The sequence below is a fragment of the Phocoena sinus genome, chromosome 7 (genome assembly GCF_008692025.1).
Source record: "Phocoena sinus isolate mPhoSin1 chromosome 7, mPhoSin1.pri, whole genome shotgun sequence".
Lineage (NCBI taxonomy): Eukaryota > Metazoa > Chordata > Mammalia > Artiodactyla > Phocoenidae > Phocoena > Phocoena sinus.
This window is the reverse complement of record NC_045769.1, coordinates 104,248,528-104,263,083: the sequence shown is the minus strand read 5'-3', so window position 1 is coordinate 104,263,083 and position 14,556 is coordinate 104,248,528. Positions and strand designations below refer to the sequence as shown.

General features: G+C 45.8%; 1 protein-coding gene across 6 annotated transcripts in view; it reads left to right on the top strand.

Annotated features, from left to right (window-relative positions):
• CLASP1 (cytoplasmic linker associated protein 1) overlaps positions 1–14,556 on the top strand; it is a 272,935-nt gene that overhangs the window by 32,116 nt on the left and 226,263 nt on the right. For all 6 annotated transcript variants that reach the window (XM_032638591.1, XM_032638585.1, XM_032638587.1 and 3 more), the window contains one exon: positions 2,881–3,360. In XM_032638591.1, coding sequence (XP_032494482.1) covers positions 3,166–3,360 — 195 coding nt within the window. In that variant the 5' untranslated portion in view covers positions 2,881–3,165. The remainder of the gene's footprint in view (positions 1–2,880; positions 3,361–14,556) is intronic.

The following is a 14,556-nucleotide window of genomic DNA, read 5'->3' as shown; positions in this document are numbered from 1 at the left end:
GCAGCAGAGTTGGGCTGCTTCTTGTGATATAATTGTAAATGCTTAGGAAACTCTCTCTGGGGGGTACAGAGGGGAGAACACATATACTTATTTGCTTGGGTAGCTAAAAATATCTGTGCAAGGAGGTACAGGAAGCTAGCGACAGTCTTCACTTTTAGGTGGGGAAACGCAGTGGCTGGGGGACAGGCGTGGGAGGGAGGTCTTGTACTTTTGTGCAGGAGGGGATCATCCGTTACTTCTTTTTTTAAATTAAGGAGAAAAAGAGAGAACAGAGAGGACCAGTCTGCTTAATGCGTGAGGGCTTCTAGTATCTCATTCTGTGGGTTTCCTCCATAAGGAGTTTGTGACCTACTTTTGAGTGTGCTAAGCCTTTACTGCATAATTACCATCAAGAAGCATATACTTATTTGTTAGAAATCTTATAGAATTCCAACTGAAGAGGAAGTTTTTATGTAATATGTATTTTAAAAATCACAGGAAAGAGACTTGAATGCAGGGCTCCTTCCTCCCTGGGGAGTGGAGACTTTACTCTCTTGCCTGTTGCTTCCCAGCTAAGCATGAAGTCTGACCTTCTTTCCCTGAGTCAGAACAAAATTAGGCCAGACTTGTAGTAACAAGGGTTTGAAGGTGGGGAAGGGAAACTTATGGCCATGCAACCTTAGAAAATTACTTACCTTTGCCTCAGTTTCTTCCTCTGTAAAATAGGGATGTTAATATCTCCTCTATAGAGTGGGTTGGAGAATTAGAGATAGTCTGTATAAATCATCTAGCATAGAGCCTGACACCTCATGTGGATGCTCAAAAACGGTATCATCATCATCATTGCTGGTTAGTGTCTGTTGATTTTAGGCCCCTTGAAGGAATAAAGGATATGAGATTCTTTTCATTGAGAATGAAAGATAGATGTTTAGGGGAAGAAGGAGTGTATCAGTTATCTACTGTGTGTAACAAAGCACCACAAATCTCATGGCTTAAAACAACAATGAACTATTTCTTACCCTTTTGTGGTTTAACCTGGTGGTTTTTGTCTCCTTAGATGTATTTGTGTAGCCGCAGTCAGAGGATGACAGGAGAGGCTGAAGGGTCCCTCCATGGACTCACTCACGTGTCTGGCAGGTGCTGCCGGCTGTTTTTGAAGCATGTTGGTTCTCCTCTAATGGCCTCTCGTGTTCAGGAGTCTAGACCAGCTTTCTGACAGCACAGCAGTCACGCAAGCTCCACGTGACGTCTGCTCGCTCCTGCAGTCTCTGATTTCCCACTGGCCAAAGCAAGGCTCAGACCAATCCCAGGGTCACTGTGGGGGGATGAGACCCCACCTCAGTGGAAGAGGGAGTAGCAAAGCATCTGTGGCCCTTTTTATCTCTCACAAGCTTGACCTTATTAGAGCTCCTTCTTGGGCTAAAATTGGGCCCAGAAAGAAAAGGTTCTGTTGGTTTCTCCACTTTTCCTGTATCACTGAACCCTTCATTAGTCCAACTTAGGAGCTCATTAGGGAACTGGGGATATTTTGTTTGGACTAAAAGTTGGAGTGAAGGGTAATAGCTCCTTTTCTGTATTTGAAGATCTTTCTTGGGAAGGAGGGACTAGTTTCAGGGTGTGGAGATGACTGGAAAGCACGTATTGCCTCCATTTAAGGAAGGATTGCCACGTGAGACAGTGAGTCTTCTTGATTGGAAGTAAAGCAGAAGATGGGTAATAAGTGCCAGGTACTTTGCAGGAGGGTTTTCCTCATTGAATGACTTGGCTTGTTACTCATTCTAGAACTCAGAGAGAGCATTGTGCTTTTTTGCTGTGGGGAGGAATGGGGTGGGGGTGATGACAGGAAGGGAGAGATTCCCTGTGCTCAGACTGGAAGAGTCACCCTGCACCGAATTTTAACCTTACTTGATTTATAAGGTCAGCTCTACCTGCTGAACCCCTGAGAGTCGGCGTCTACTGTCGGTGCGAAGAACGTTTCTATTTGGTACAGTGTCGGGGGGATGCTGCATCTTGAAGACAGGTTTTCTGTGCGTCTTCTTGGGTTAGAATGGAAGGAATTGAGAGAGAAGAAATTTTAACAAATAAATGTGTACAATTGTTCCAGCAGCTGTAGGTTAGATGGTCAGCCTGTTTAATTTGTCTAATGAAAATGATTTTGGTACTTTCCCCATATCATGTGTTTTGCGCTACCCCAAGCGTGATTTTGAGGTCTTCTGATTTTGTAACAAAACACCCAGCCCAGTTGGTGCTATTGTCAGTGGAGAACACTGTGTCAATAGAATGTGATCAGAATGTGAGCCTATTTCCTTTTCTCCCTCCATCACTCTCTTTGGAGGAAGAGGCAGGGACCACTACCTACTCACCCTGTTGTAAAGCTGCTGAGCAAGAAGTTTGGTGTAGGTGCTGCCTTTGGCTTTGGTTAGTGTTACCGGGCTGGCCAGTTTGGTCAGTGGTGTTTCTGTGGAGCCTGCCTCACTTCCGGCACTTGGATTTTTAGAAAACTGAGAGTGAGACAATAAGCTACAGTACCTACAGGATTCAGACACAGAGTGGTGTTAGGTTTTCGGTGGGAAGCAAAATTTAAGCTACAAATAAATCTTCCAGCAGAAGCAGATGATTGCTCTCCTGACTGGCGCATTTACAAACTGGAAAATTGTGAAAAACCTCAACCCACCAACTGTCAAGCTCATTGGCTCTTTGCTTTGGGCTTCAGTGTTCTTCCTGATAAAAATAATAATTATGTTATTCGGATATGGTTGCCAAGCGTTCATGCTTCTCGCTCCACTTGTGCTTATAAACGATGCTGCAGCGTGAGCTGCTTTGTCTTTGATTGAACGTTTCCGAGCACTGGAGAGTTTTGTTACCTGTGCTGATTTGTCGTTCTCTTCTCTAACTTTTCAGAATGGACTGCTGAATTATGAAGTATTCCAGACCCAGGAGGAGAACGTCACTCTGCCACTCACTCCCTTCTCCCCTACTAGTTATTTAAATTGGACTTTTAATATCCTACCAGCTGCTCTTCAGACACACATGGTGCATTGTTGCCATTCCCCAGATTGCATCTCTGAAACACAGGCTCTTAGTAACCTTCAGCAAACAAAGAGGCCGCCTCCCGGGGACGCTTGCTGGGAGGGTGTCACCCTGACTGCCCTCTAGCTTCGGCTGGCTCTGGATTGGAATTCCACCATGGAGCCTCGCATGGAGGCCTGCCTGGCACAGGTGCTACAGAAGGATGTGGGGAAGCGACTGCAGGTTGGCCAAGAACTGATAGACTATTTCTCAGACAAACAGAAGTCTGCCGACCTTGAGCATGACCAGACCACATTAGACAAACTTGTGGACGGACTCGCTACCTTTTGGGTGAACTCCAGCAATTACAAGGTAAGCCATGCGCTGGAAGACGCTCTTCTAGGTGGCCGGGCAGCCGTGGGGGATCAGACTGGGTCCTAGAAGAATCCTTTGTGAGCCGTCAGCATGATTCCTTGCTTTCCAGTAAGAGCAAGTAGAGTTTTCTTTGATTTTTGTTGGAGCTCAGAAAACCCCTTGTCCTTTAGCGCACTGAGAGAAGGCCAAGTGACCGGATAAAGAGAGGCTTTTATGTGGGAGAGGTTGCAAGCATTTGCAGCCTTGAAGTTAAAGTGACTATCGCGTCTAGCAGTGAGTGGCCCTTCGTGAATAGCAAGTGGCTTCTCTGGGGGTGGAATTGGCAGTAGGATGTGGGCATTTTACCTGCATTTTAGCTGTTTTGAAGTCGGCCCAGGTACTCAGCCAAGGTCCCTCCGGTGACTTGTGTGTAAAGGCCTGGAGGATATCCTTTAGGTTCCAAAGATCAAGGCTCTTCAGGTGCCCTTGGCGGGTGGGAAGGGCCAGGCGGGGTCCCATGACCCGACTGAGTTGTGAAGGTTGATTGTGTTGCCATTCGAGGACTAAGTTTTCATGAATGAAAACTGGGCTGGGCTCCAAGTGCTGAAGAGGTGTCGTTTCCCCGCCTTGCCCTCCCCACCTTTAGTTTGTTAAGAAGGTGGCCCCGGGCTTCCCTGGTGGCGCAGTGGTTGAGAGTCCGCCTGCCGATGCAGGGGACACGGGTTCGTGCCCCGGTCTGGGAGGATCCCACATGCCGCGGAGCGGCTGGGCCCGTGAGCCATGGCCGCTGAGCCTGCGCGTCCGGAGCCTGTCCTCCGCAACGGGAGAGGCCACAACAGTGAGAGGGCCGCGTAAAGCATAAAAAAAAAAAAAAAAAAAGAAGGTGGCCCCTTTGGATCCGGTTGAGGTGGAAGACATTGTGGGACATGTGCTAATAGGTGCTATAGACATTATACAGTCAGGCTTTCAGAAACCGAACCTTTTGCGATTTTTTAATTGAACCAGTCTTCTGACATGGATTCGGGCTTGGAAAGGGTGCTTACAGGATTTCTTTGTTTGCTCTAGTATAGACTGTTTTCCAATTACATTAAACCTTGATCTTATCTAAGAGTCAGCGGGCTTTAGACTTGTTACCTCGGGCCCTAATAGTTCACTTACAACTCGATGTAAAATTTACCCTAATAGTCTTTGAAAGCCGAGCTTAAATTTCCTGTTTCATTCATCTGTTTTATTCATTTAGCTGAAATTAACAAGTGCTGGCTGCTGGGTGGTGGGAGCGTTACAAAGGGGAGGGTGATAGAGACTCTCTAGTCCCTTACATTTTTGAGGTCTGGGAAGTCTCCTTATCTGTGTTTGAATCACGGCTCCACGAACCTTTCTGTGTTCAAATCAGGATGCTTCTGGCTCAGAGTAGCTGAATGCTGACTTAGTTGACTTAAAGTTATCTATCATAAGGAGATTGAGTAATTTCCATTAAGTCTGCATAGTTAATGCAATGGCCAGGGAAGAAGAATGTCTGCTTGTGTCTTTTACTTGGTACTTGGGAGGAAACCTTCTCTGAAGCTCCCCAGCCGACTTTTTTACACTGCATTGGCCAGAATGGCCTTGCGCGCACACCATAGTATCGCTGGAAATGGACAGGTGTCCACGGTGGCCTTCAGCCATCACGCTCAACCTCCGGGTCCTACAAAGGGGTTCAGCCTCCCCTGAGCGAAGTGTGTGGCCGAGTGGAAGAGGCGGGGTACTCGGGTGGTATCGGACTCCTGATAGGAAGGAGGAGGTGAGGGATAGGAGTATCAGTCAGTATTAAGACTTGGTTCCTGTCTTCAAGGAGCTCGTAGTCTGGGGGGCAGGGGTGTGTGTGTGGGCATGAATAAATAAGGGAATAGTTCCAATCAGTGTCGAGTGTGCAGTAGTAGAGATGCACAGAATTTTGTGGGAAGACAGAAGAAGAAAGTAGTAACGTTGTCTAGAGGAACCCAGAGGTTTGAAAACTGAGTCTTTTTTTCGTAATAGGAATTGCAGAGTCACAAAGGAGTGAAAGATTAAGACTTGACCCTTTGTGAAGTACTTCCTAAGAAAGACAGCTCGGTGGGAAGGAAAGCAGGAAGATGGGGTTTGCTGCTGACTCGCGTGCCGTCATGGACAAGTCACTTTACCTGTCTGTGCAGGGCAGGTGTTTGACTACATCTTCTCTCAGGGCCCTCAAGCTCTGATATCTTGTGTGACTTCATACCGATGGCTTTGGAGTCAAGGCCATGTCTTGTGGTTCTGATCTGACCCAGTGATGAGCACCCCCCTGGTCTCTCTCTAAGTATGGTGACTATGGGCCTTGTTCACACCTGGAGCCTAGAGCCTGGAACATAGCAGGTGCTCAACGAATCCTGGTTACCTGTGTGAACTCAGGAACTTAGGCATACTCTCGGCAAGTGTTCCTGGTTGCTTTACTGAAATCTGGAAACGTATCTTTTAGGGACCCATACCTGTTTTTTTCCTTTATCGTAGAGCAAGATTTCTCCTTCAGAGCCCGAAGTACACTTTAAGTTTTATTCGAAGGGATTCACTTTGTATTAAATAATTCTCTGAAGCTTGGCTTCTTGAAATTTTTTATTTTTAAATTCAGTACTAAAAAGATAAGAGAGGAAAAGGGAAGTACTTTTGGCTTTCCAAAACAGTAGTGCTTGGGTATTGTTATTCCTTTTCCTAGCAGGGAATGCAGATGAATGCAAGGACAAGGTCTTATTTAAAAAAAATAGTTGGCTGAAGTTTCAATCACTTTACCTTTGAGTATTTATTAACATGGTAGACAAATTTGTACCTGGTTTTGATTAAAGTTTAGTAGCTATCATTTCTTGCTTATTTACCATATGCATTCAGTATCTCATTTAATCTTCATAACACCCCTGCAAGGTAGATGGTGGTATCCTAATTTTATACATGAGGTCACTGAAATTACTGAGAATTGCGAGGTAATTTCTACTTGTGATTATGGAACTGGGATTTAAATGTAGGTCTCTCTGGGGACCTCCCTGGTGATCCAGTGGTTAAGACTCCATGCTTGCACTGCAGGGGGCGTGGGTTTGATCCCTGGTTGGGGAACTGAGATCCCACACACCACGCAGCGTGGCCAAGTAAATAAATAAATAAGTAATAAAAAAATGTAGGTCAGGCTTCCCTGGTGGCGCAGTGGTTGAGAGTCCGCCTGCCGATGCAGGGGACACGAGTTCGTGTCCCGGTCTGGGAGGATCCCACGTGCGGCGGAGTGGCTCAGCCCGTGAGCCATGGCTGCTGAGCCTGTGCGTCCGGAGCCTGTGCTCCATAACGGAAGAGGCCACAACAGTGAGAGGCCTGCGTACCACAAAAAAAAAAAAAAAAAGTAGGTCTGTCTGATTTCCTAGCCAGTGTTCCTTTCAGAAGAATAGAGGTCAGCAAACTTGAAGAATAGAGGTAAACATATTAGGCTTGGTGGGCCCTGTGGTCTTCTTGTAAATATTTAACTAGTTTGGGCCATTATGATGCAAAAGCAGCCCCAGAGAATGTGTTCGTGAATGGGTGTGGCTGTGTTCCAGCAAGACTTAACGTACAGGAACAGGTGACTGTGGACTCCTATTTAATATTGTAGAATAATAATAATGACCCACGGTTATGGGACATTTCCTATGTACCAGAAGTTGTGCTAAAGATGTGTTCATTTTAACGTATCATTACCATATGAAGTTGGTCAGTTGGTCCCCTGGACCATAGTTTGCCAACCCCGGCACTAGCTAGAACATTGAGCACCTACTATGTGTAAATGCTTCTCCTTTACTGGTGGGAACCATTCGTGATTCAAGTAGGGGAAGAGTGAGCCTTATAATTTGCACATAAGTTGGGAATAACGGAGCATTCATTTAGGTTAAATAGAACGCAGTTTGCTTTTGGAGCATTTTAGCTCTCTTATGCAGACTCATTTTAGGGTCAGTATGCGTTCTGCTAGCCTATCGCTGGTTATCTGCTGTGAGCTGGCTGTGATCACGGGCCTCTCTACACGGCGTGCTGAATTGAATCTCGGAGACAGACTGTTGGGTGAAGTAGAAAAGAGTAACTTTATTGCTTTGTCAGGCGGAGGGGGTTAACAGCAGGCTCCTGCTCTCGAAAACTAAGTGTCCCTTGAGGAGGAACCAGGACCCTGCCCCAAGGCTGCACTGTTGTTTCCTGGCTGCTCCTCCTATGTCTCTCCATCCCCTCCCTTCCTGGATTAGCAACCGTTGGAATCTGCCCCTCGGAACTCAGGGAAGGTCAAGGAGGCTGAACGGAAGGGCTCCCCATACCCAGGAGCCCCTACAGGTCCTGCTCAGTTTCAGCTTTGGACTTTCTTGGGTCACCTTGGGGAGTGAGTAATTGGTTCTTTAAGTAATGTCCTCATACAGGCGGCACACCCTGGGGCTACACTGTGGGGCACCTTTCACCACCCCACCCCACCCCGTTGCTGGAAGAACTTCTTCGATGTCACCGTGACCGTGGGAGACACGGAGGAGATGGGAGACTTCTTCTTGATTATGGGGCTTCTTTTCTAGATTAGTCTGACATTAAAAATAAAAATAACAACGAAAAATTTGAATATGGCTGCCCTCATTGATGTGGTCTCCTCTTCCTGTTTTTCCTGAATAAAACTCAAAGAAAGAGGAAGATGGTGGAGTAGATTCCTGATGTACCTCCAGCCACTTTTCTTGTCTCCCCCTGCCCCTTTAGGTGAGAAGGGATGAAGGTAAGAGTGAGCTCACCTGGGGAGGCCACCTGGGCCACGGCAGTTGGAGGGGATTGAGGGAGCCTTTCCCAGCTTTCCCAGGTCATCTGAGCAACTTGTACTGAGCCAAACAGCTCCGTGCGTGCAGCCTGGTGGGTTCTCACAGGGCAGGAATGTGCGCGTCTAGTGGGCTGATCGGAACAGAGCATCCCAGTGGGGACCAGGTGCTTTTGTGAATATAGTCCCGCAGTCCCTTCTCTGCAGTTACAAATTCCCCAAATCTCTGAAGGCCTAGTGTTCTTCATTTTTCATTTGATGTGAAGTGAACCGATGTGAGAGTACTTATGGTCCTTATTTACCTGCTTAGGGCATGTTGTGCTGTAGAAATATTCACGTTTGATGGTGGGTGCTGGCCCAGGTTCTGTTCAAGGGGATACCTATCTATCCATCTATCCATCTGTCCATCTATCCACCTATCCATCTGTCCCTGCCTGTCTGTCTGTCTATCTGTCTAAAACTGTGTGCAGCATTTTACCTTTCTAAAACATGAAAATTCTGTGTTCCAGAGCACATTTGGCCTCCAGAGTTTTGGATAAGTGACTGTGGACTCCTATTTAATACTGTAGAATAATAATAATGACCCACGGTTATGGGACATTTCCTATGTACCAGAAGTTGTGCTAAAGATGTGTTCATTTTAACGTATCATTACCATATGAAGTAGATCTTGTTATCCTCATTTTACAGATGAAGACATTGACGTGCACATAAATCAGGTAACTTGTTTAAGGCGACAGAGCTGGTAATTAAGGTTTCTGGGACTTGAACCCAGGTGTTCATGCAATGGCTGAAGTACATTAAGCACCTATCCTGTGCGGGTACTGCCCTGGGGGTGGGTATACCGTGGGAAAAGACAGGCCCGGTCCCTTCCCTCACAGTGTCCGGCCAGCGCTGGGCAGTCTCGCTCTAAATCTAACATATGTGGACTCCAGCCCTGTGCACTGTTGTCTCAAGGCCCAGGCTGTGCTGACTTGTATTTGACATTTGTAGGTTCCCTCTTAACTGAGGGCTTCCTTCCTCCCCGCCCTAATGGTCTTCATGGTGTAAAGGGGGGACAGGTAAGGCAGAGGAGAGGACAGGGCGCAGTGTAGGGTAGGGAATAATCAACTGTTAAATTTGTAGGTTCCCTCTTAACTGAGGGCTTCCTTCCTCCCCGCCCTAATGGTCTTCGTGGTGTAAAGGGGGGACAGGTAAGGCAGAGGAGAGGACAGGGCGCAGTGTAGGGTAGGGAATAATCAACTGTTAAATTTGTAGGTTCCCTCTTAACTGAGGGCTTCCTTCCTCCCCGCCCTAATGGTCTTCATGGTGTAAAGGGGGGACAGGTAAGGCAGAGGAGAGGACAGGGCGCAGTGTAGGGTAGGGAATAATCAACTGTTAAATTTGTAGGTTCCCTCTTAACTGAGGGCTTCCTTCCTCCCCGCCCTAATGGTCTTCATGGTGTAAAGGGGGGACAGGTAAGGCAGAGGAGAGGACAGGGCGCAGTGTAGGGTAGGGAATAATCAACTGTTAAATTTGTAGGTTCCCTCTTAACTGAGGGCTTCCTTCCTCCCCGCCCTAATGGTCTTCGTGGTGTAAAGGGGGGACAGGTAAGGCAGAGGAGAGGACAGGGCGCAGTGTAGGGTAGGGAATAATCAACTGTTAAATTTGTAGGTTCCCTCTTAACTGAGGGCTTCCGTCCTCCCCGCCCTAATGGTCTTCGTGGTGTAAAGGGGGGACAGGTAAGGCAGAGGAGAGGACAGGGCGCAGTGTAGGGTAGGGAATAATCAACTGTTAAATTGCATCGTCGGAGCATCTGTAAATGCCGTAGTGCCCAGAAGCAGACTGCAGAAGGTTTAGTCTCTCCTTAGCTGCTTTACGGGGCGCAGTGTGCCCTCTGCCCCAGATCAAGTGCCCTTTATGGCTGGAGGGGCAGGTGCTGACAGATACCTGGAGGCCCCTCTGTTTTCCCTTGCCTATCTCTAGAACCTTGGCTTCCATTGAGGCTTTTATTTTCCCCCTTTGCTCTTGAGAGGAGAGCCACAAAAGATGATTGGATTCAGATTAAGTGACTTCCGTTTCTGTTCTTGGCTTGGTGCTGACCTAGCGATGAGGCCTTCCAGAGGCTGTTCATTCTTCCCAGGTTTCCCCTGCAGCATTGTCCTGTGGGTTGCAAGAGGTGAATTTTTCTGGGTGTAGTTTAAAAAGACAGGTGCCTCTCGCAAGTAGGAAAGCTACAGTAAGCAGTACTAAGCAAAAGCAAAAGCAAAAAAAAAAAAAAAAAAAAAAAAAATCCAGGAAAAATTATTGCAAGAAAATTTATGCAGCTTGTCAAATAAAAATGGTGTCCTTAATGTATGTGATTAATGGCATTTCTTTCTGAATATGTGTTTATGTACATGCAAGGGCAGCAAAGTGTATTTGGAAATGATTCATGTTGGAGCATGAACAGTCTGGATTCCCGTCCTGGCTCTGCCACTTAGACTTTTGAGCAGGTCACTCTACCCATCTGTGCAGGGGGTCTGATGAAACCTGGTACATAGCATTGTTATAAGGGTCCAGTGAGCCAGTGTACGAAGGTGCCAGGACTGCTTGATAGCAGCACGTGGTCAGTAAAAGAAGCAGATGAAGATATGTAGTTATTGGGCCCAATGATAACAAGATCTGTAGAAAGGGAACTTTTACGTGGGACTGAGTTAGTGTGCCTTCCTGTAGTCCTTGTCAGCCTGTGCCCTGGAGCAGAGGCCTGGATCTTTTGTAATACAATAAGAATCCTTGAACCCTGCATTGTTGATAACGGAAGCTCTGAGCAGAGCAGCCGCTAGCCGGAAATTCTGAGGGTGAGTTTAAAACCTACTGGCAAAGGCAGTCCACTGATCGAGGACCCCTGTTTTCGGAGGGTTTCACTTGTTCTTTTTAATACTTTGCCTGGTTTCAGAAAGCTAAAATTGAAATAAGGATACATATGATAAAAGAAGTCATAAATTGGATGTCGAAGCAAAAAGGAAAAGAAGCAGCTGGGGTGAGAGCATGGAGCTGACAATCAGGCTGATGTGTACGAATGGCTCACATTTATGAGGCACTCGTGTGCGGGATCCCTGAAGCGCTTTGCGGTCATTGCCTCCTGTAATTGTGAGGCAGGTACCCCGTGACAGGCCCTGGGATTGGTCCCGTTCTACAGCTGGGAGAAGAGCAGTGAAGAAACTTGCCCAGGGTTATATAACTAGAAAGTTATTTTAATCTGGATAGTCTGACCTTTGAGCCCACATCCGCATCCATGCAGTACGGCTTCCTTTATAACGTTGCAACAATATTTATAGCATATTTATCAGAGCAAAAGAGTGTAAGGACATACCTCACAGCTACCAGTGATGACTTTAGGAGGTCAGGTCCTGAGTGAGAGATAAGCAACTCATTTTGTACTTTAATAAAAAACCAAAATTATTTAAGGTCAGTGTATTTAAAACAGTTCTTTGGCTGGTCTTAATAGAATCATGACAGTATGTACTTTTTAAAGTTTTTATTTTGGAAAATACTCAGACCTACAGGGAAGTTTCACAAAACAGTGCAAAGAAGCATTATTTACTATAGCCAAGATATGGAAGCAGCCGAAGTGTCCATCAGTCAATGAATGGACAAAGAAGATGTGGTGTGTCTACACACACACACACACACACACACGCACGCACACAATGGAATATTATTCCACCATGAAAAAGAATGAAATAACGCCATTTGTGACATGGTTGGACCTTGAGGACATTATGCTAAGTGAACTAAATCAGACAGGAAAAGACACACCCTGTATGATCTTATATGTGGAATCTAAACAAAACAGAACACAAACGAAGCTCACAGGTGGTTGGTTGCCACAGGGAAGGGTCCGCGTTGGGCGAGATGGGTGGAGGCTCAAAAGGCACAGACTTCCAGCTCCAAATTAAGTACTGGGGGTAACGTGCAGCGGGTATCACATAGTCGAAAGTTGGTGAGAGAGCAAATCTTACAAGTTCCCATCACAAAAGAAACTTCCTGTAACTATGTATGGTGATGGATGTTAACTAGACTTCTTGCGATGATCATTTTGCAGCATGTACAAATATCGAATCATTATGTTGTACACCTGAAACTAATGTCATGATACCTCACAAAACAAATAAACCCAAAGCCAACATACCAGTGCAAAAAATTTCCATGTGTTTCATTCAGACCCCAGTGGCAATACTTCACCACTTGTTTTATCTTCTCTGTATGTGCATTTTATTATCGTTTGTGAGTTGTAAGACATATTCATGTTTCCTAAAAACATGGGCGTTCACTTACGTAGTCTTACACAGGTATCTAGAGCAGGATTAGGATTGATAGAGTACTAATATCCGGTCTGTGAGCCTTATTCATATTTTACCTGTTGTCCTACAAATGTCCTTTATAGCAAAAGAAAAAAAATTTTCTGGTGCAAATGCAGCCCAAGCTCACAGGCTACATTTTGTTCTCACCTGTACAGTCTCCTTTGGTCTGGAGCAGTTCATCACCAGTCTGTCCTTGTCTTTCTTGACTTAATGCACACCCGTTTGTTTCGTATAGCCCCTCCATTTGAGCTCGGTGGCTGCTTCTCAGGATTGGGTTAAGGTTATGCGTTTTGGCAGAATACCATGGAAGTGATCGGTGTATCACATCAGGAGGCACGTGGTATCTCTTTGTCCCACTTGGTGAAAGAGGTGTTTGCCAGGTTGCTTCCAAAAGTCGATATTTTTTCCTTTTATAATTAGTAGGTAGCTTGTGGGGAGATATTTTGAGACTGTAAATATCCTGTTTGTCATCAAACTGTCACCTACTGGCTTTAGTGTCCACTGATGATCCTTGTCTAAAATAATTATTTGGATGCCAAAGGGTGATTTTCTTTTCTTTCTTTCTTTCTTTTTTTTTTTGGCCATACTGCGAGGCTTGTGGGATCTTAGCTCCCTGACCACCTGACCAGGGATCAAACCTGGGCCCTCAGCAGTGAGAGCGCAGAGTCCTAACCCCTGGACCGCCAGGGAATCCCCAAAGGGTGATTTTCTGATTCCATCATTTCTTCTCCATTTATTAGTTGGCTTCATATATTTTTGAAATGTATAACCTTCGTCTATTTGTATAGCAGGAATTAAGTGTATATTTTGATAGTTATTCCCAAAAGGAACTACTGTGATGAAAGAAAAAAATGTTTAAATTTAGTCTTATTTAGATACATTTATATTTGTAAAGAATTTAAGGCAACCTAATAATTTGTGAACATAATGTGGTTAAGTTTGTTTTGAGCTCTGGGCTTCCTAGCAGCCAAAATAGAAATGGAGAATTGGTTACCTATACCATTTTTTAACAACTGTGAAAGGAATATAGAAAGGCAAATAACAACAAAATGCCTTCCTGGATGTAGCAGGGTATTAAAGGACAGTTTGCATGAGGGGGGAAAAAAGGAGAGCATGGAAAACAGATGAGACAGAAGACAGTATTGAAACTGTGCACCTCAGACTGGGACTTGAACCCATGTGCTGGGATTCTAACCCAGCCTAAACCCACTTGAATCCACGTGGCTGGGACTTGAACCCGGCCAAAACCCACGGTCTTCCAACTGAGATCACACACCTGGTTTCAGGACTTAATGAAGCTCAGGTTCTTGATGTCTCGTAGCAAAAAGAATTCAGTGAAAGACAAAGTGATAGGTAACAAGTGGATTTATTCAGAGAGAAACACACACTCCACAGAGTGTGGGCCATCTCAGAAGGCGAGAAAGGCACCAGGGTATGGGGTTGCCAGTTTTTATAGGGCTGGGTAATTTCATAGGCTAATGGGTGGGAGGAGTATTCCAGCTATTTCAGGAAGGGGTGGGGATTTCTAGGAGTTGGGCCAGTGCCCATTTTTTGATCCTTCCCGTGGGCCTTGAAACTGTCATGATGCTTGTGGGTGTGTCATTTAGCTGGCTGATGTGTTACAGTGAGCGTGTACTAAGGCTCAAGGTCTAGTGGAAGTCGACTTGTCCGCCATCTGGGACCCATTTGGTTCTAATCAGTTTACGTCATGCCCTTGGGCTATGTCATTCTTTCAAAGGTTGTGCCCTGCCCCTTCCGTCCTGTTTTGGTACTGAGTGAGACACAGGTTATTCAGCTGTTCCTGTAGACAGAATTCACCAGCTAGAGTTTTGGGCTAAGGGGAAATTGTCAGATGGCATCCAGGGTGAAAAGATAACCAAGAGCTGAGTTATCTTTAAAAAAAGATAACTGAGTTATCTTTTTTTAAAAAAATTATTTATTTATTTATTTGGCTGTGCCGGGTCTTAGTTGCGGCACGTGGGATCTTCGTTGCCACGTATAGGATCTTTGTTGTGGCACGCATGCAGGACCTAGTTCCCCAACCAGGGATCGAACCCAGGCTCCCGTCTTGCAAGCGTGGAGTCTTACCCACTGGACCACCAGGGA